This window comes from Macrobrachium nipponense, chromosome 8 (genome assembly GCF_015104395.2).
Source record: "Macrobrachium nipponense isolate FS-2020 chromosome 8, ASM1510439v2, whole genome shotgun sequence".
Classification (NCBI taxonomy): domain Eukaryota; kingdom Metazoa; phylum Arthropoda; class Malacostraca; order Decapoda; family Palaemonidae; genus Macrobrachium; species Macrobrachium nipponense.
Window position 1 is genome coordinate 31,200,106 of NC_087203.1, and position 23,823 is coordinate 31,223,928.

Sequence of the window (23,823 nt, forward strand, 5' to 3'; positions counted from 1 at the left end):
GCATGAAATTGCACACATTTCCATATATAAAACTTTATATAACGGCTAATTTTAAAATAGTGCAAACATTACCACAATCGCATGTATGATTTTTTTCAGAAGAGTTACCGTGCGGACGTAAGGAAAAAGTTTTTTCATAAATTCACCATAAATCGAAATATTGTGCTAGAGACTTCCAATTAGTTGCAAAATTAAGGTAAATGATTGAATATTACTAAAATATAAGAGTTTTAGCTTACAATTGCGTTTTTCTACCATTTCGGTAGAGTCAAAGTTGACCGAAGGTTGAAATTTTGGCAATTATCGTTATTTATATGAAAATATCTCAAAACTGATAAAAGCTACAATCATTAGTATTTTGTTGTTGTATTCTACATAAAAATGCGCACATTTTCATATATAATACTTCATGTAACGGCAAATTTACAATGGTACAAAAATTATGTCAAAGTGACGAAATAATTTCCGAAATGTGTCACAGATACTTTTTAGTGCGGCAAGAAAGAAATTCTCGCTTGCGCGCCTGCGTAACGATTGTAAACAAAACAACACCTTGATCCGTGAACTCCCAGCATCCCCCAAGGCGCGTGATTCAAAAGTTTTAGGCTGGTAGGCCTATAAGTATTTTTCCGCGAATTTAAAAAAAAACTTTTGTAAGTCGACGTAAAATACGTCCAGTCGGCACACGGGAGACAAAAAATGTCGACGTAAATTACGTCCAGTCGGCGTAAGAGGGTTAAACATATTATCAAGATCATCATCCAGCTCACATTAAAAAATTCAGGTTAGTGTCTCATCTTCTCTCTGAAACTTGAGTAGTTCTACCCTATTCAAAATGTTAGTGCCTGATTCATCACAGTAACTATTACTTGATTCTACTACAAATATATATATATATATATATATATATATATATATATATATATATATATATATATATATATATATATATATATATATATATATATATATATATATATATATATATATATATATATATATATAATATATATATATACACGGTAGTAACTAGGTCAGGTTTAGATGCAGACATAGATTATGGTCATTATATTAATATATTATATCTATTATATATCTCTATATATATATATAATATATATATATATATATATATCTATATATTATATATATCTATTATATTATATTATATATACATAATATTATATAGTATTATAATTGCTTCTAATATATATATATATATATATAATATATATATATCTCATGTATATCATATTTATATCGACATATATATTATATAATACTATCATATCGATATTTGTAATCTATATATATATCTTAGTATGTCTCTATTAATTGTAACTTCTATATATATCTGTCTATATATCTCTAGATATATATATATCTATATCTATATCTACTATATATTATATTATCTTATAATATTCTATATATATATGTATTGTTATCTACTACTGTTATCTTTACTATATTGTCATCTATCTAATATATCTATATATATATATCTATCTAATAGTCTATATAGTATATTATACTGTATAATCTATCAATCTATACCTATTATGATCTACTTCTATATATATCTAATTATTATATCTATAATCTATATATATCATACTATCTAATATCTATATATATATATATATCTTATATATATATATATACACATATATATTTTATATATATATATATATATATATATATATATATATATATATATATATATATATATATATATATATATATATATATATATATATATATATATATATATATATATATATATATATTATTATATATATATATATATATATATATATATATATATATATATATATATATATATATATATATATATATATATATATATATATATATATATATATATATATATATATATATATATATATATATATATATATATATATATATATATATATATATATATATATATATATATATATATATATATATATATATATATATATATATATATATATATATATATATATATATATATATATATATATATATATATATTATATATATATATATATATATATATATATATATATATATATATATATATATATATATATATATATATATAATGTCGTTTTCGGGGCGGGGCTGAAAGGGTGGAGCTAACCAGCGAACATTTTTATCCCAAGCACTTTTCAGAAGATTCTTGACAAAATGTTTTGTCATATCCAAAGGATTGTGTCGCTAGTGGCAACCACGTGCTGGAGTTCCACAAAACAACAGAGTATTCACGAACAATCATGAGAACAGACAACCCCAAACACATGTGGGATTACCTTCTTGCTGCAGACCTACTCGGAAAAGATAAATTTTCCTTTCCTTTAATATATGTTTCTTTGCTATAAAGCGATTACCATGACAAGCGTAAGGGTTAAAGTAATATTATTTACCAACGGATAGCAATACTAAGTTCGGTAAACATGACAATATATTCTTTACCCAAAGGAATGACAAAATATTTAATAAACACTTTAAAGCAAGTATTGATTGACGAATTTGTGAATAGCTTATGTCCTGAGTACGAGGTTTAAAGTAACATTTACAAACGGTTAGCAAGACTAGGTTTGGTAAAAAACATGATACGCAAAATTTTGGCCCAAAGGAATGTCGAAACATTCCAGAATTATCTTTAAGCAAATACTAAAGAACGAAGAATTTACAAGTAGCCTATGTCCTGTGAACATCATCGATGTAACAATTTTGGCCAAAAGGAATGACATGAGATAAAAGAATTCTGTTTTTTGGGCAAAAGTATATTGGTGGCTCACACTAAGCCTATGAATGACAAAAATTCATGAATTACTTTTAAAGCAATTGTTTAATGACGTCTAGTAAATCACCTATCCTTTGTAAGCATCATCAATGTAAAATATTTTGGCCAAAAGGAAAGGTACAAGATACAAAATTCCTTTTATAGGACAACATACTGTCGGCCCACAAGAGGCTTATGAAAGACAAACATTCACGAATTACCTTATATTTTCACTTGTAAGACGACCTTTAGATAAGACAAGGTAAAAAATCATGGCAAATTTTCATGAAATTATCTCATATCTGTATAGGACGACATCTAAATTACAAAACCAAATTTTTTTGGATAAAAGTGATTATTTGCAAAAATTAAACAGTACAACTATTATTCATAATAATGATTACTTAAATAAAATTTGTTTTGCTGGTTGACTCCAATTACAGTACAGTGGACCCCCCGTATTCGCGTTCTCCGGATTCGCGGACTCACACATTCGCAGATTTCTCTCGGGAACGTTTCCCCGCATTATTCGCGGAAAATTCGCGCATTTGCGGTATTTTTCTATGAGAAATATCCACAAATTCCTGGTTTTTGTGATCAATTTCATCATAAAATGCACTTTTTGTGATAAAACTATTAAAAAAACCAAGTATGAAAATTTTTAGTGGTTTTTCTTAAGTTTTAACTAACGAAATAGGCTGTTTTTAGCACTTTTATAGGGGTTCCAAACATTCGCGGATTCTAACTATTCACATGGGGGTTTGGTACGCATCCCCCGCGAATACGGGGGGAACACTGTATTACTAATTATATAATTATTATTGTTACTGTATTACAGATTATAATCATTGTAATTTACATAATTTGCATTTAATATTGTTTACATTCTCAAAATCTCGGCTGATTTGAGTACTATCGATATCTTCATTACAATTATTTGTTAGAAGAGATATAATCTGGAGATACCATTTATCGTAAATTAGTGAAGTTGGGTTGAAAATGTGCGCATATTGCTTCATTGATTACGTGCGATTTCTCCAGTTCCGAACATTACTTTCACCTGGCCATTATTAGTTTTATATTCAGCCTTGACTATAACCTGCAGCTTTAATTTATTAGTAATCATTCTTGAGATCTCCATTGCATGATGGATAAACAAAATTGTGTTTTATTTTTACTTATGGAAGCCACCACTGAGAATCGGTAGGGTTTAACAACTTGACAATTTTAACGAGCTCCTAATAAATGTTCGATTGATACAGTAAAGATGTCAGGAATCAGCTGTTTCTCAATTCGGTTTTTGTCAATATACGATAACAATAGTCGCTTCTTCCAGAATTCTACAAACCAGAATTTTTTTAGTGGAGGATGAAGGAGTATCATTAGTATTACAGTCGATGAGAGAGAGAGAGAGAGAGAGAGAGAGAGAGAGAGAGAGAGAGAGAGAGAGAGAGAGAGAGAGAGACTGACTATTGCCTTGATTAGATATCCATTTGCAAAAGTTGAATAATAGTTGTATTGAGATAAATGACCATTTTAATAAAACTTGTTTTACTGTAATCATGTTGCATGTATTATCGTGTTACAATATAGGAACAATATCGGCAAAATGTGATCAGCTGATCACATTTTGCCGATATCATCTCTGTCTTTAGTTGCAGAATGGAACTTAATTCAGAAATACATTCCTTTTGAAAATGATCAAAGCTGGGTTAATACAGAAATACATTCCTTTTGAAAATGATCAAAGGTGGGTTAATACAGAAATACATTCCTTTTGAAAATGATCAAAGCTGGGTTAATACAGAAATACATTCCTTTTGAAAATGATCAAAGCTGGGTTAATACAGAAATACATTCCTTTTGTAAATGATCAAAGCTGGGTTAATAATGATGTTTTCTGATGTCGACCTGTGTCGCCCTATGAAAAATCCCTGTTATTCATTTTTCCCAGTATAAATAGCTCTTACGTATACCAGAGAAAAAAGCTAACAAAGTTATGCTGAGGTTACTACCCCCAGCGCGATCACCCAAGGGGTGTCGGTATAGAATAGGGGCGCTGTGCTACCACAGACCACAGGGTTTCTGCCATTTAGATGATTCCCTGTCAAAATCCCTCTCTTTTGGTGTGAGCCGTTACAACGGAATCCCACTACTCTTCCCCACTCGCCACTATTACTACTACCCCAGCGCCAACTTGCATTCCTGTTAAGAGCCGTGCGCTGTAAACAGTGAATTTTTTTAGCTGTGCTATTCTTTGCATTATTGCAACAATTTCACCAATATGAGTGCCCAATCTTCTGCTTCTTTGAAGTTGAGTACCCCAATTTGGTTTTTTATCATAAATAAGTGATATTAATTATGCTATCAGTCCAGGTCCCTCGAGATATGAGTTGAGGAGGCCGGCGACTGGTCAGCCATTTTGTGCGTCGGCATAGCATCAACAAATTACGCACGGCATATTTAAAGTTAATATATAGGCTTAGCTTTGCTTACGAGATTATCAGAAAGTGATATTTCCATTAAAACAGATATTAGTTACATTTCATAGTAATTTGACTATAATTTAACACAACAATGTCTCGATGCTAGTGAGCATTCTCGTATCTAGCCTAGTCTTATTGCGGTAACCAGATCCTTAACGGATACATGGTTTATTACCTCTATTAGCTTAATCAATTAAGCCTAGTAACCTTAATTTCATGTTTCTCGTGATTTTGAGTTAGGTCTGTATATGACCTTACTAATACGATCGGGAAAATTACCAATTTACGAATGGGAAATTAAGTGATAATGTAGGTTACGTAGATTAGTACTAGTTATTGAGTGATAATTTCTATACATTGTGATATATTGTTGTATTTAGATCAATAAATATCCAAAGTAACAGTATTTTTTAGTGCATGGCCTACCTGGATAACCTCTTGACCGGGTTGGACCACTTTCGATCGCGACGAGCCACGGCCAGTCAGCGAAAGTTTTGGGCTACGTAGCCTAAAAGTGGTTCTATCTTGGATCAGGGGTAGAGCCAAACAACATAAAACTGTTATTTGTAAACCTCTAAATCTCAGAGATTCTAATCACTGTAATTGGAGGCAGGGTAATATGATAATAATACTTGAAGTTCGGCATGTTGGCAAGTAGTGGTTCGCCATGTCTTGTCTTCGACACCGGCGAAGTTCGGTGTTCGGTATTGCCGGAATTCAGACTGAATGATTCATAACTTTGGCAATTATAGTGGTTCGCCACGTTTTTTCTCTGACTTCGACGATGTTCATTTTCGGCGTTGCCGGAATTCAGTCTGAATAATTCCTAAGTTGGCAATATAGTGGTACGCCACGTCTTTTCTCCGACACCGGCGAAGCTCGATGTGTCTGAATTAACATGCTAAATGGATATTTCAATCTATACTATTGTTCTTGAAAAACTTATCAGTCTTATTACATAGATCGGTAACGAAATACTTTGTCGACAAATTCATGAAATGTATAAATACTATAAGTATTACTAGACTAAGCTTCTTAGTAGTAAATTACTTGGTATTAAGTCGTTAAAGGAATACTTCGGCAACGGAGTATTTCCCTGACAACCTAGATAAGCATATATTTAATATAAGCATTATTAGACTAAGTTAATATTATTAAGATAGTCGATACCGGAATACTTCGGCAATGAAGTATTTCTCGACAATCTAGTTAAGAACATCTGGAAAAATTAAGGCATATACGTGTATATGTCGACACGGAATATTTCGGGAACGAAATATTCCGCTGACAAAGCTTACGAGTTTTATGATCTGATTATTAATAATTACTATTCAGTTGACAACGGAATAGTTCGGTACGCCGAAATGTTTCGGCAACGAAATACTTCGCCAATAAATAAAATGCATGATTTTTCTAGAAAATACCTGTCCTGTATCCCTAAAATGAAATATTTCGGCTACGAAATATTTCGTCGATGGTCTAACAATAAACCATCAAAAGGAAGATTACTCATTGAGTCTTTCGCATTACAGGTGGTCCGTTGCCAGGCTGAGGGATGCCACACGTCGCTTGTACCGTCTGTTATGAGCTTGTCTCGTTGTTGACTGATGAACAAGTAAGAATGTTACAGAATTATCTAATATAGTAAGGTAATTTGTATATTGTTCTGGTCCGCCACTAAAACAAAGATTGCCTTACAGGCGGACAAGGCGATCGTCCACGGCGCGAGGGCGTCCCACGCAAGTGGGTGGTGGGGTTCGGCAGGAACGCACCAAAAGGCCAGCCCCATGTTTTAGATGCTGGCCTTTGCAAGATGATCTTTCCAGGCGCCATCTTCACAGCTGCGGTGCCCAGGGACGTTGCCGAACCCCTCATTGAAGCTATCCGCATTGAGACGACGGCCGCTTTAGGGGAGAAGCAGGACTTTATGGAGGAAGTGGCGGCGATCGACCTCAACGTTGAGCCGATGGTCACGGAGGACCAGGTAGGTGGGGAGGTAAGTGGGGCGAGTTCCCATCCTTCTCTTTCTCCTTCCCTTTCTTCAACTCCATCCTTTAAGGGTTTTTCGAAACCCGTTAAAGAACAAGGAATGCCGTCGGTTATTCCTAAAGTCAAGAAGACTTTAAAAAAGAAAAGCATGTCTGTTCCGCCAGCGGCGAATGAGTCGTCTTTGGTGTCACAACCGTCTACATCATCTGTCATTCAGCCTGCTGCCACAAATCCTTCCCCTAACGAAGGTACAGGGTCAGTCCCAAGGGCGGCGGAACAGTTCTTCGACCCTGAATCCTTCACTAACCAGCTGTTAGCTAGGATTAGTGGAGTAGTAGATCAGAGGATAGATGCACGCCTCGGATCAACACCGGACATCTCAAACCAGGCTCTCTCGTCATTGACGGAGAGAATCAAACCCATTGAGGAGATGCTCTCAGGCCTCTTTAGATCCGGAACACCAGCTCTATCAATGATGGTTCCGGATACTTCAAAGCTTTCCCCCTTCGATAAGGAAAACCCTTGGAGGTTGGCCTTAAATGCTCCCTTCGTAGAAGGAAGATTGACTATAGAAGGATGTGGAACAAGACCAATAGAAGACTACGAGCTATTCCCAGCCGGTATGAAGTTTCCATTCCCGGGCTTTGTCAGACTAGCACAACATGCACTAGTCAGAATAGACAAAGTACCAAAGGAAACAGTGATCTTTCCCAGGGAACAGGCCCAAGCTGTCTGCTGAATTGTGTCAATACCAAATTGACACCGCACAAGGGAAAGTATACAATGTTTGTTACCCCAGATGGTCTTCCGTCACCATGTACAACCAAGGTGGCGGAGTTGTCATTGCAAGCAATCTATGATAACAAACCAGTCCCAGCCCTGAGGGAAACAGAGCCAACATCTTTGCTCTTGCCCTCAGGAGCAGACATTTGGGTAAATGCTCCGGCAACGTTCACGGCTGGTAAACTAGAACCGGATTGTGCTTCGGACTTGTTCTCCGAACGACTGCCCAAACTCCCCGGACATTTGATCAAGGGTGAATTTGAGGCAAGGACAAAGTTAGCCAGGACTATCAACTCCGTCACCTCGGCGGAGTTGCTAGCCACAACATACGAAGACGAACCAGTCCTTCGGGTCTTAACGAAAAGTCTTCAATCAGACCTGACTGAGTTTGCAAGTGCAAGAAAGGCTTGTAGGAAACATGTTTTGGCTGGAGCTACAGTCAAACATGAACCCAATAAGCTCATTAGATCATCCATTTGGGGAGAAAACCTCTTCCCCAAAGAGGAGGTAAATTCCATATTGCACGAAGCAGCTAGGGTTAACCAAAGTCTGAGAGTGAGGTGGGGTCTTCCTACGAAACGCCAATTTGATGTGTCTCCTCATCAACAAGCACCTAAAAAGAAGGCGAGAAGGTATAACCCTTACCAGACAGCCCGTCCTCATGGATATATGCAGGCAGTGCTGTCCACCTCAAAGGTAACACCACCACAACAATATGTATTGGTTCAGCCATCCTCGGAACCTCAACCTTCGACTTCATCGCAAGTTGTGGCTTCCCCAGCATATAATCCTGCATACGAGACGAGAGGTGCCTTTCGTACATATAGCAGACATGCTGGGAGTAGTCGAGCCAGAAGAGGCTCCAGACTGCGAGGCGGAGTCAGGGGTAGAGGATTCCGAGGAGGTAGAGGAACTAGACCAGCTTCCAACCAGTAAAATCTCCCAGGTAGGGGGGAGACAGACTGTACTTGTTCAAAGGTCGATGGACCTTCAGTCCATGGGCCCACAGTATAATATCAAAAGGTCTAGGCTGGAAGTGGGAGAAGGGCCCTCCCCCTCCAGTCAACTTCTTTCAAAAACCAACAGAGGACCTCTTAGAATATACAAAGGATCTTCTTCAGAAACGTGCTATAAGAGGGTGAAGAGCATAAGATTCCAAGCACGATTGTTCAGTGTCCCAAAAAAGGACTCGAACAAAAGACGAGTAATCCTGGACTTGTCTCGGCTGAATTCCTACATTCACTGCGACAAGTTCCATATGCTGACAATCTCACAGGTACGGACCTTACTTCCCTATGGGGCCGTCACCACCTCTATTGATCTTACAGACGCTTACTATCACGTTCCAATAGCCAGAAACTTCTCTCCATACCTAGGATTCAAGCTAGGCAAGAAAGGACACTTTTAGTAGCCTACCTGGACGATTGGTTATTTTGGGAAGACAACGAAGCAGAATGTCGAAGATCAACATCCAAAGTTCTAAAAATTTCTAAAATTTCTAGGATTTCAGGTGAATATGGCCAAATCCAAACTGACTCCACAATCCCAGTTTCAATGGTTAGGAATTCTGTGGGACTTGAAGAAACACAAGCTATCTCTGCCACCCAAAAAGGTCAAAGAAATAGTGAAAGCTACAAAACGCGTTGTAACAAAACGACGGTCATCTCGAAGGGAACAGGAGAGAATCCTAGGCTCCCTTCAATTTACATCAGTGACAGATGTCTTATTGAAAACCAGATTAAAAGATATCAATCAGGTCTGGAGATCAAGAGCCAATCTCAAACTCAGAGACGAAGTTTCAAGAATTCCAGACATTCTGAAAAAGAGACTTGTTCCATGGCCGAAACAACAGAACCTATCCAAATCAGTTCCGTTCAATTTCCTCCCCCATCTTTGATCATCCACACAGATGCATCCCTGAGTGGCTGGGAGGGATATTCTCCCCTCAAGAAAGTTCGAGGGACATGGTCACAAACATTCAGTCAATTCCACATAAATGTATTGGAAGCGATGGCAGTGTTCCTGACATTGAGAAAATTACAACCGTCCAAGTTGTATCGGACAGCCTTACAGTCGTCCATTGCATAAACAGAAGAGGTCCCAAATCCAACAAATTGAATCATGTAATGATAACAATATTCCTTTTAGCTGACCTGCTTTGTAGCTCCCAACATAGACAACAATGCTTTCGCGATCGATGCAATGTCTCTGGATTGGAACAGGTGGGAAAGGATTTATCTCTTTCCACCAGAGAACCTCCTATAGAAGGTACTTCACAAGCTACGATTATTCAAAGGCCAGTTGGCACTAGTGGCACCCAATTGGCCGAAGAGCAATTGGTACCCACTTATCATGGAGATGAAACTCAAACCTCAAAAGACTCCATCCTCGAAATTAACACAGACAGTACAAACGAGGACTGTGTCAGCTTCCTCAAGAATTCTGAATGCCCTAACTTTATGGACTTCATGAAGTTTGCGGCACAAAATGAAGCGAATGTAGATCCGTTAAACGTTCTCTTTGTAGAATCGGATAAAAGAGATTCTACAATTAGACAATATCACTCAGCAGTTAAAAAACTAGCTGTTTTTAAATGATAACAATGTACAAGAAATGGATAAGAATCTTACAATTTCTTTCTTTAGATCATTACATGAGAAAGGCTTAGCTGCCAGTACTATTACCACAATTAAATCTGCCCTAAGAAAGATTTTTCAAATAGGTTTCGATACTAATTTATCAGACACATACTTCTCATCTATTCCAAAAGCATGTGCTCGTTTGAGACCGGTCAACCGTCCTCAATCGATATCATGGTTCTTAAATGATGTCCTTAAACTGGCATCATATTTGGATAATGATAACTGTTCTTATGCAGCAATACTAAGAAAAACATTGTTTTTAGTAGCTCTGGCCTCGGGTGCTAGAATATCTGAATTATCAGCACTTTCTAGAAATCCAGGACATGTGGAATTCCTTCAATCTGGGAAAGTTTTACTTTCACCAGATAGACAATTTTTAGCAAAGAATGAGGATCCACAGAATAGGTGGGCTCCTTGGGAAATTATTCCTCCTCCAGAAGATGAATCATTATGTCCAGTTCATACACTTAAAACATTTATGACCAGAACATCTCAAATAACAACGGGCTCTCTTTTATTAGAGAAAAAGGGGGTACAATAACTTTAAGAGGAATTAGGCAACAGATTCTTTATTTATTTATTAAACAAGCCAACCTAGATTCAGTTCCACATGTCCATGATATCCGAGCAGTGACCACCTCAACTAATTATTTTCAAAATATGAAGTTTGAAGGCCTAAAAAAGTACACAGGTTGAAAGTCCCCAAAGATGCTTAAGCGCCACTATTTTAAAAAATTTATAAACCTTTAAATTTTCAACAGTGGCAGCTGGTATTGTGGTGGTTCCTGAAGAACAGGCTGATGGCTCTCCTTAGAAACCTTTGAATAGACTATTCCTTTAACTATCTCCCTCTGCATGACCCTTCTACCTGCATGACTCGCTTACACTCCCCACTATACCTTGTTTCCGGACCGGGTGAAACGTTTGTTGTCGATCCCGTTACCGAATTAGTATATAATATTACACATATGTATATAATTAACATTGCTATTGAGTATTAGTATATTACTTTGATTGGTCTGTGTGACACATGATCGAGACCAATAACTTCATATTTTGTACAATTTAGTTATTGTATATGTATCAATATTATGGTTATGGATATATTAAGAAATTATTTCTTACAAATAATAAGTTGAGATATAATACTAAGAGTAAGTTAAGATATAATGTTAAGATTAAATAGTAAAACTAGTTATAATTCTTACTCTAAATATCATTAACCTGGTTTTATATATTTTATACTCAAACTTGTATAGCATTCTCTGGTATGTTTTCATAGGGCGAACAGGTCGACACCAGAAAAGGGATTTTGACGTAGGAAAACTCTATTTCTGGGGGAACACCTGTGTCGCCCTATGAACCCTGGCCCTATTAACATTTCTTCCCACCCTGACTAATCCAAGTTTGTAGATCTAATCAGGAATGCAAGTTGGCGCTGGGGTAGTAGTAATAGTGGCGAGTGGGTAAGAGTAGTGGGATTCCGTTGTAACGGCTCACACCAAAAGAGAGGGATTTTGACAGGGAATCATCTAAATGGCAGAAACCCTGTGGTCTGTGGTAACACAGCGCCCCTATTCTGTACCGACACCCCTTGGGTGATCGCGCTGGGGGTAGTAACCTCAGCATAACTTTGTTAGCTTTTTTCTCTGGTATACGTAAGAGCTATTTATACTGGGAAAAATGAATAACAGGGATTTTTCATAGGGCGACACAGGTCTTCCCCCAGAAATAGATTTTTCCTACGTAAAAATCCCTTTTTCATACATACATGCCTAAAACAGAAATTGTTTACATTTCATCACCATTCTCAAACAACCGCGGCGCTGATAACAATACAATAATGAACGATAATTATTGTATAGAATTATTGTTCATATGACTGAATTGTTCTAAACAGTTACAAACAGCTTTGAGTGCTGCCTCACTTGATGTTCTCTGCATTTTGTTATAAAAGCATGGGGGAACATGAAAACAGTCATAAAATCATTTTAAAAATTCCATGAATGGTACCAAAGATGATATGTATGATATCGACGACGAAGCTGAAGACGACTCGCCAGAACCAGACAAGAATTATGATGGCACATGTGACCAATCTTGTGATATGTATGAGAAACTTTTAATGAAAAATGAATATTATGTAATCCTAAAAGTTATTACTACCGTAATTACACCACCATTGAAATTTCTAAAAGATTACCGAAAGATAAAGGTTGCTGTAAGCGCACAAGCTCAACCTTAACTCGATGTTTACATTTTCTCAGCTGGGATCGCAAAGATAAAAGTTTGTTTCACTGATTTAGAATTATTCCTGAAATAGGCTATTTGTTGAGAAGATATGCCAATAATATACTATAAGGTAAAAATGGTTTTATTATTTTATTACCGGTTAATTTCAGAAAGTGAATCTTCATGCATGTTGGTGGTTAGGTTATAGCGCTGAGGCCGAGGGTAGCCTACTGATAAACATCTTAGAATTCAAGGTTTGATTTTTAGAATTGTACTACAGTAACCTTCCCGTTAACACGAGTTCTGTTAACACGATTTCGATCTTACACGAGTTCAAAATCATACAGAAAAATTCTGCTAACACGTAATATTCGATGTTACACGATTTGAATTTTCCGCTGAGAGCAAGAGCGCGGGAGATGTGGCGAGAGTCTGACTCACCCCACCTTTCCCGCGCTCTCTCTCTCTCTCGCCTGCTGGCTCAGTGTGAATCCAGCCCTCGCAGTGAGAAGAGCTAATATCTAGCATTGATTAACATAATATAGTGCGTACTTTACTATGGCACCCAAGCGTCTTTTTGCCTCAAAGGAGAGTGAGGAGAGTGAATCAAAGAGGAGAAGGAAAGCTGTGACCATAGAAAAGAAGTTAGAAGTATTGAATCGCTATGATCGTGGTGAAAAAACTTCAGTTATAGTTCACGCTACAGGTCTTAACGAGAGCACACTGAGGACCATAAGGGCGAATGCTGACAAAATCAGAGCTAGTGCTGTCGCTGGTACATCAGCTTCCTCCTCACAATGTTCCAGGGCAAGATCTTTAGAGATGGAGAGGATGGAGAAGTTACTGGCACAATGGATTCAACACCAGAACAAGGAGAATGTCCCTCTCAGCATGGCTATTATACAGGCTAAAGCCTTGAGCATTCACAATGATCTGGTAGACGAGGAGGAGAAAGACAAAGTCAAGAACTTTAATGCAAGTGCTGGATGGTTCGCCAGGTTCAAAAAACGATATGGCTTTCACAATCTCAAGATGACTGGGGAAGCAGCCTCTGCCGATGTAGAAGCAGCCAAGACATATCCAGATACCCTCAAGATGATCATCGAGGAAGGTGGCTACACATCTAAGCAGATTTTTAATGTAGACGAAACTGGTCTATATTGGAAGAAAACTGCCTAACGGACTTACATCTCGGTTGAAGAGACGACAGCACCTGATTCAAGGCCTCCAAGGATCGACTCACTCTATTGTTTGGTGCCAATGCAGAGGGAGACTGTAAGCTGAAGCCTGCCCTCATCTATCACTCGGAAAATCCATGAGCATTGAAGGTAAGGTAAACGTCAATTATTAGCCACAAAAGTGAAGAGAAAAAGTTTCAATCTTTACACGTGTTTTTATTTATCATCGGATTTTTAATAAGTCATACGATCAAGATGAATTAAAACTTGTATTTTCATACAATAAAATCACCCTGAATACGCTGGGGCTTTCAGATTTTGGATGCGTGTAATATGTGAAGAGAAAATGAGGAATATGTCTTATTATGTTGCAGTCGAAGCTGCAACGTCTTATATCGCTAATTGGCAACTCAAATCTCTTATATCGCTAATTGGCAACTCAAATCAGAGGCCGCCAAACAAACGGCTCGTAGGCGCAAGAATCTACCTTAACCCTATCTATCCAACTGACGTAGCGGTACGTAAAATTTACCAAATTTTTTCGTACGTGTGGTAGGGGCATTTTTTTTTTTAAATTTTTGGACAAGTAGCAATTTCCATAGGCTAGATCATACCTTGGGCCGTGTATCTCAGGTATCAATACGCTAGCAAAGTAGTTTCTTTACTGCGCATGCTCAAATCCCTGGCGTAGTAAAATTCTCACAATGAAATCAGCTGATTGCACCTACACTTCCCTCTCAGTGAAAATGAAACTGTTACCGTATCCAAACCGATTTTTCTTGACTTAATCATTTTCCATTGATTTATATGTCGATATTTAGGGAATTTTATTGACTTTCTCATAAAAAATAATTCATTCGCCTGACTTTCATAGTTTTTGGGTTAGGAACGAAAATATAAAAAAAAAGTAAATATATATATATTTTTTTTTGTTAAATAACTCACATTTTTTCGCATTTAGAGTTAAATGAATCGACTATAATTCTGTTTGTTCTTGTGTCTTCGCAGGGCTATGTCAAGACCTTCCTACCCTGCTATTGGTATTCCAACAAAAAAGGATGGATGACGGGAAGCATTTTTAAGGATTACGTTGGAAAATTGGAAAAAGAATTAGAACTTTACTGTGAGAAGGAAGAGATTCCATTCAAGATTCTGTTCATCTTGGATAATGCGCCCAGCCATCCTCCATCAATAGAAAATTTATCCAGCAACATCCAGTTCGCTTTCTTGCCACCAAACACCACTTCATTGCTTCAGCCATGTGACCAAGGAATCATCAAAACTTTCAAGTCTTATTATCTACGTTCGACCCTGACTGACATGGTTGCGAGGACACAAACAGATAAGATGACCGTGAAGGAATATTGGAAGCAGTTTACCATCAAAGATGCTCTCCGTTTTGTTTTATTAAAGAATCTTGGGAGAAAGTGCCAAGGAAATGCCTGAATGGGGTTTGGAAACAGCTGTGTCCTCAATTGGTGTATGATTTCGTCAGCTTTGACATCAGTGAAAATATTCACAAAGCTAGCAAGGAATGTCTTGTCAAGGCAAAGGAAGCTGGGTTCGATGAACTTGAAGAAAAAGATATTGAAGAACTGCTTGAATCACACCGAGAGGAATTGACAAACGAAGAACTCTTGGAGATGGAGAAGCTACAAAATGCAGAGTTGGAGGCAGTTGCATCACGGCCTACAGCACCCACCCCAGAGCCTGAGCGAATTCTAACAAAAAGTGATCTTGAGGAAGCGCTGTCATCCATACGAGGAGCATTAGACATCCTAGAAGCCAAGGATCCCAACATCAACAGGAGGTGCTTACAATAGCTAGAAAGGTGATGTCAGAACTGAACTGCTACACAGTAATGCTAGAACAAAAGAAGAAGAAAACAACACAAACAAAACTCAGCCAGTTTTTTATAAAAAAAAAAACAGTTCTGGTTGAGGGAAGAGAGCAGGGTGAGGAGAGAGAGGGGGCCGAGGAAGGACAGTGGAGTGAGGAGGGAGAGGGGGTGGGGAGGGAGGAGGGGGGTGGGGAGGGAGACGGGGGTGAGAAGAGAGTGCGGGCCGAGGAAGGACAGTCGAGTGAGGAGGGAGAGGGGGGTGAGCGTGGGAACTGGAGTGATGCGTCATAGTGTTTATACTAGTTTACGTGCGTTACAACTACGTATGTACTGAACAGTATTTTCTTAAATAAATACAACTAGGGTAAGAATGTGTGTTTTATTGTTTCTGTGACCTTTAAATATATAAATAAAGTGTTTTTTTTCTGGCAAAATCCCAAAATAGATTAAGTTTCCCATTGCCCTGGAACGTTAACCCCCTTATTTCCATTATTTCTTATGGAGAAATACTTCCCTGTTAACACGAATTCGGCTAACACGACATCTCCAGGAACGTAACCCTCGTGTTAACGGGGAGGTTACTGTATAAGACGATCATCAATTTTTAGGGAGGAATTTTAGGATTTAAAGGTCGTCTTATACATGGAAATATACGGTACTTTTAAGGCAATTGTCTAATGTCTAGGGAATCTCCTATGCCCTCAAAACAACACTGAGTAAAAGCTTATCCTAATGTAAGATAGAAGATTATTTTTCAGGGCAAAATCATACCAGCAACTCGCAAGTAAAGTTATGTATTTGTTAGCCTAAAAGAAACACAAAACATTAAAAAATTACTTAAGAGGCAAAAGACAGTTTGCGAGTAGTAATACATGGAAAACACACCATTCAAGAATTTAAAATAAGGCAAAACTATTTATATTTAACAAAGGTTACAATTAATGAAACCAGGTAAATAAAAAAAACATCATGCAAAGTTTAGCCTAAAGGAATGGCGTAACACACAAGAATTACTTTATGGCTGAACTACTTTCATTGGCTTGTAAGAGTAAACAACAGATTAGTTGATGAATCAATTCAACAATAACAAAAATGAAAAAAAACTCATCCTGAGAGTCCATTGAAGGCTGCTAAATATGCATTCCAGTGGAAACACAAACCACTGAAATCCAGTTAAATACTACCCAGAAAATAAAGAACAAGCTACCAACCGCCATCATTGGTGTTTACCTGACTACAGCAGGAACAAACTGAACTTTCTGCATACACTCATTCCTATTCTCCCGCTAGTGGGAGGAATTGTCACCTACACAGTTTGAAGTGTTACCCACAAATTGTGAATTCAAGCTGCTGTAATAAGTGGAACTTATAGCTATGTAATTATACTAGGTAAGTTGCATATACAAATACACTCAGTAAACATCTAAGAATTTTAGATCCTTTACAATGTGTACTTGAAAACCTAATGCATAATAACAATAATCACATACTATGAATACTATAACTATACTCGGTTTTTTTCCATCTGTCCATCCGCCTGTGGTGTTTTTGTATGGTAACACTGCGTCCTGGGCTTAAGATACATTCAGCTTACATTCAACGATTATAATAATATCCTATTTCGAATATTAACGGTGTAATTCGCATACAGTAAATTATCAAAACACTTTTCAGTTGCAAATGTACACCCAGACATCCTTTTATTTACCTAAAACTTACAAATAGCCTAACTATCTAAAGCCCGGGACGCAGTGTTACCATACAAAAACACCACAGGCGGATGGACAGATGAAAAAAAACAGAGTATAGATGGTTTAAATAAACTATACTTTATAAGAAACTTATTGTGTGTAGATATAAGAAAATTACTTGAAATGGAATTTTATAAAATATCATGTTGAGAAACTGCTCTTAATAAATCGGATTTAAAAAAATGAAATACAATACAGGTACTGTACACAAACTTAGCAAGCCTCAGACTACGTAAATCAAGGATTGGCGACTGGGTGAAAGAAAAGATCCATACACATTCTGGTTCAGAAATGAGGTTTTCAGTAGAAAACACTCAGATCCTTTGCAATTTGCAATTGAAATCTTATGCCAAATAACAATAACCACTTAGTATGTGTGTAACTCGATGGTCTTAATAAACTATTTTATAAAGAACTTACCATGTGTAATTTGTTGTGCTATCTTCGTTGTCATTATCCGAGGCAGAAAATCTTCCATAACTACCAGAAGCTTATTGCGGCTCTTGTGCTTTCCTCCTTTCTTACTCACAGTCCATTCCAAATATTTGTTGAACAGGAGGTGCACCGTCTCTTCCTGGGGCTGTTTCCTGGGTGTTGTCACACTCTGCAATATGCTGACTAACTGGTAAAGCACGGGGCTACAAGATGTAGACAAATTACCAGGAAGTTTCAAGCAAACCAAACACAATTCTTCAACATCATCATAGCTCAGTATTGTATTTTCAGAGTTCACAAATGGGGACAATCCAGAACTGATCCTAACAAATGGCCCCTTCTTGGATGCAGATTTCAAACTTGACAGCATTTTCAAATAATATGGATAAGTATACAAACTCACATCTGGATATTTTTCAAACACTGTCCCAATAAAGTACTGAGTTAATGACGTGATAGGAGACTTATTAGAACCAGCTGGAGTAAACACCTTTAATACCCTCGGATGTTCCAAAACTGTTTTAATGACAACTACACCATTTTCTTCATCACTGGCTACATACAGCTTCTTCAAAATTTCAGCATAAGTCTTGCTGACTGGGATTACTTTCACATTTGCCCTTTCACGTTCAACAAACAAATATAAAAGTATTTGTAGCACAATGAGACGCATGTTACCTCTTACTGCATACTGAATATTCTCTGTATCTAAAAGTGCATTTAATGATGTAAAGTCTTGTGCCATGAATGACATTTTCAAGACTTTTGTAAGATCTGCTTCTTCAAGAACTTCCCGTGATTCATTCTTTGGCAGTTCAGGGTGACTGACAAAGTGCCAAAGGTAAGTCTTTAGATCATCACTAATTAGCGAAATCTTTTCTATAAGGAAAAGCACCAGAAGGCCTGGATTATACATAGAATGAATACAGTCGCTCAAAACAGATGAGAAGTACTGTTTATATTCATCATCTGGATTTGCAGTTAAAAGATCAACAGCAGCAAGAACAAATCTAGAAAATGGTTTATTATACCCAAGAATAACTGGAACCTGTTTATTGTCAAAAATAACAGGTTCTACATCTACCAAAAATGGTAGGCTACCTTGCTTTGTAAATTTCTCCTTTAATTCTATCAAATAATCTGTATAATGATTGTATGACCTCACAGTCTGTTGAATAATGTGGGTTAAAAAGGTTGACAGTTTGACATAATTCGGGCCTGTGATATGTTTCAACCAGTATCTAATATTTTCAGCATCATCTGTAATGCCTGTTTTGTCAAGAGCAACTGACAATACATCCTCTAGATTATACTTTACATCTTTGTTTTCTCTAGTACAGTACGAGGTAAACTCAGAACTTCTAAGAAAATGAGAATTTGTTTTGATAATAGCATGATATATATTTTCTTCCAAATTTTCAACACCTACAGTGAACTTTTTTTGGCTGATGATCTTGTAGAGTAAGTCTAAACAAGCTACCCAAAAATCCTTCTTAGCAGATCTGCTTCGGGTAAGCTCCTCTGACTTTAGACTGCTTACATACAGTATTGTGTTGAGTACATCTAGTGGGCATAAAACTTCAACAACAGGGGAAGCTAAGATATCAGAGTAATGATTAAGAAATTCAGCAATAATCAGAATTTCATCAGTAAGCTGTATATTAACATCCCCCTCTTCAATCTTGGGGTTTTCTTCCTCCTCACTTCTATTACTGCAGGTACTATTTATAGTATACTTCCAACAGTCAGTCAATGAATTTAATATTTGTTTGCCAAAAGTATTTGACACTTCCTTAGTAAACTTCTGCTCAACCTTTTCAAGTACATCATTTGGAAGACCCAATTTTTTTAGCTCTTCCTTGGTTTCTTTTGTTTTCCTAAGAACAGCAAGCATCAAAGTGCAACCAACATACCTGACTGTCCTGTGCTCACTTTGGCACAACCTGAGATAAAAATTCTGATTCAAAGGAAAACCTGGAAAAATGCACGATACAACACTTTGCCATTTCTGCGATTCCATTAACTGCCAAGGCTTCTGAAGCTTCACAATTTCAACCAACATTTCCATCAGTGATACAAATGCAACAGACGACCTTGGGAAGAGTAAATTTTTGAGTGAGTCAAGATACTTTGGAAGGAGTTCAGGGCAAGCAGCAAAAGCATGACTCATCAGGAGTACTCCATCAGTTGTCTCCCATGGCTTATTCATATCAGATATGATTTTGTATATGCTACTGTTTAAATTATGTCCACTTCTTCTGAAACCACTTGATCTCATAACAAGGCCATGCTCATGTGATGAACAAAGAGTTAAGATAAACTTGAACACTGTTCTCGTTATTTCTTTTCCTGCTTCCTCATTTTCATTGTCTGTTTTATCTTCTGATTTAGGCAACTCTGTTTCATCTTTTGATTTAGGCAACTCTGTTTCATCTTTTGATTTAGGAAGCTTTTTTCTGGGTCCCACCCATGAATATAAATTCTTAAGATGCCTTACAGTTTCTGGTGTAAACATCAGAATTTTTCTTTTTTTAGTTACATTTGGATTCATCAATATATGTTTATATAGTGAGTTTAAAATTAGCAACACCTCTTCACTTTGTTTATACCTGAGGCCAGGAAAGATGCTCAGCAATACCTCTGCAAGACAATCAATGAAAATGCATTTTAGTAATAAAATAAGGAACGAAATTTATGGCATTAACTGTATAAATTAAATTTAGTTGAAAAACCTCTGCTTTTCAGACTTTAACCTTTACAGGATGGGCTAAATATATATTACACACACCTCAAGACCAAAATAAATTAAAGAATTAAAATCAGTCACAAATTCTGAGTACATTATTAGTTATTGTAAAATATTTACAAGACACCTTGGGATTGAGAGCTGCAGTACTACATTCCTACATGAGATCTCAAGTCAATCTTATCTCCCTACTGCTACTGGATATCTGCTAATCTGCTACAAACCTCAAATTAGCAGACTGCAATAGTATGTATCAGCTACAATATTATCATTTTTTCCTATGCTACCAATTTTGATGTGATACATTTTTTCATAATGCATTTTTTAAAAAGTTAAGTGTAAAATAAAGATTAGGTTAAGTTAGGAACTATGTGGAACTGCTGTTGGCTATAGGAAATATATATAGAAACCATTTGAGTGCAGGCTACAATACGGTCTTTGTAGATTAACCCTTAAACGCCGAGCCAGTATTTCCGAAAGTGTCTCCCATATGCTAGGCGGCGTTCGCGAGTGAGCGCCGAAGCGGAAAGAGGTTTTTTTTTTTAAATCACAGCATGCTTAATCTTCAAGATTAAGAGTTCATTTTTGGCTCCTTTTTTTTGTCATTGCCTGAAGTTTAGAATGCAACCATCAGAAATAAAAAAATATCATTATCATATATAAATATTGGAATATATGACAGCGTGAAAAAAAAATTTCATATATAATTGTATACAAATCGCACTGTGACCAAACGGTTAAAGCTAACAAGTTAATTTTTTTCATTGTATTGTACACTAAATTGCAATGATTTTGGTATATAATAAATTGTAAAACGATCAAAGTAACAGAGAAAATATATCACAATATGATACATGAATTCGTAACGCGCGGACGTAAAAAAAAAGCAGTTTTCAAAAATTCACCATACATCGAAATATTGTGCTAGAGACTTCCCGTTTGTTGCAAAATGAAGGTAACTGATTGGATATTACTAGACTGTAAGTGTTGTAGCTTACAATTGCAGTTTTTGACCATTTAAGTTGAGTTAAAGTTGACCGAAGGTCGAATTTTTTCTATTTATCGTTTTTTATATGAAATATTTCAAAACTGACAAAAGCTACAACCATAGGTTGTTTTTTGTTGTATTCTACATGAAAGTGTGCACATTTCCATATAAAAAACTTTATGCAATAACTAATTTAAAATGGTGAAAATATTACGACAATTGAATGAAAAAATTTCAGATTTTTTCGGAAGAGTTACCGCGCGGACGAAAGTAAAAATTTTTTTTCATAAATTCACCATAAATCGAAATATTGTGCTAGAGACTTCCAATTTGCTGAAAAATAAAGTTAAATGATTGAATATTACTAAAATGTAATAGTTTTAGCTTACAATTTAGTTTTTTTACCATATCGGTCGAGTCAAAGTTGATCGAAGGACAAAATTTTGGCACTTATTGTTATTTATATGAAAATATTTCAAAACTGATAAAAGCTACAACCATGGGTTGTTTATTGTTGTATTCTACATGAAATTGCGCACATTTTCATATATAAAACTTTATGTAACGGCTAATTTAAAATGGTGCAAACATTACGACAATCGGACAAAAAAATTTCTGATTTTTTTCAGAAGAGTTATCGCGCGGACCTAAGAAAAAAGGGATTTTGACGAAGGAAAAATCTATTTCTGGGTGATTGGCTCGTGTCGCCCTATGAAAGGATCCTTAATATCATTCTTTCTAGGTAAAATTAACCTAAAATTACCAGAGAAAAACAAAATTAAGAAAATGTCAGTAAAACTGACTCGCTCACTCTTAAAAAGAAGTGTCGGTATGATAATAGGGGCGAGTGTGGAACACTACCACGAGACAAACACCAATTAGAACTTCCCCATCAGAATCCCCCAAGGAGAGCTGATACCAACGGGCGATGCAGCCTCTACTACTACTACTAGAGGACGCCACGGACAGCAGCGCCCCTAGCGGACATCCTTAATCTAAAAACAACTAAAATACATCTTGTCCTGCAAGGGGGGGAAACAAACCATAAAGGGGGGGTTTCATAGGGCGACACGAGCCAATCACCCAGAAATAGATTTTTCCTTCGTCAAAATCCCTTTTCTGGGCTCAGCTCGTGTCGGCCTATGAAAGAATACCAGAGAAACAGACAAGATGGGAAAAAAAGGGACAATGAAAAACAGTGTAAAATGATGGATATAATATAAGTAAATCAATTACAACATACAAACTAAGCACTTAAACTAACTTATACTAAACAGTAAAACAATAGAACGTTAGTAATCTTAAAGTACTTAAATGGTAATTACAGTAAATTACAGTGATGCATGTAATATAAAGAAAAAAGGGATTTACTTAACAAATTTACAAAATATACAAACTCATTGTGTCCTACCCTAGCATAAAAATAAGGGTAGGTACACTGAAGTCCATCATTAATACAAGCATGGTGAATATATACAAACACATTGTGTCCTACCCTAGCATAAAAATAAGGGTAGGTACACTGAAGTACATTATCAGTACAAGTGTGGATGTCCCTAGCAAAAAAATAAGGGACAATCCACTATATGATTCAACGGCTAAGGCTATGATCTTCGAGTAGCCTGGCGATAGGGTGAGGCATGTTGGCTGATGTAGGTAGAAAGGAGACCTGGATCTATACTACAACTACTATACAGTATCAGGGGAAACAATGTTTCCCGCTGCTACTGCTGAAAACTTTAAAGATTCCAAGGACTTTAAATAATGCCGTTTAAAGACTGTCGGGGATTTCCATCCAGTATACTTTTTAAGATCCTCAAAATTCATATGTTGAAAATAATTAATTGAGGTGGCTACTCCCCTGATATCATGTGCTTTTGGGAATGACTCAGGGTTGGCTTGTTTAATGAAGTAAAGGATTTGTTGTCTAATACCTTTTACTGACAAAGTACCACCTTT

The 23,823-nt window shown here is 36.5% G+C and overlaps 1 protein-coding gene across 1 annotated transcript in view; it reads right to left on the reverse strand.

Moving 5' to 3' along the window:
- The window catches only part of LOC135222636 (nucleolar pre-ribosomal-associated protein 1-like), a 307,212-nt gene that overhangs the window by 144,986 nt on the left and 138,403 nt on the right, over positions 1 to 23,823 (reverse strand). Inside the window, exon 5 of the mRNA XM_064260767.1 lies at positions 18,116 to 20,770. Within this exon, the coding sequence (XP_064116837.1) occupies positions 18,116 to 20,770 (2,655 nt within the window). The remainder of the gene's footprint in view (positions 1 to 18,115; positions 20,771 to 23,823) is intronic.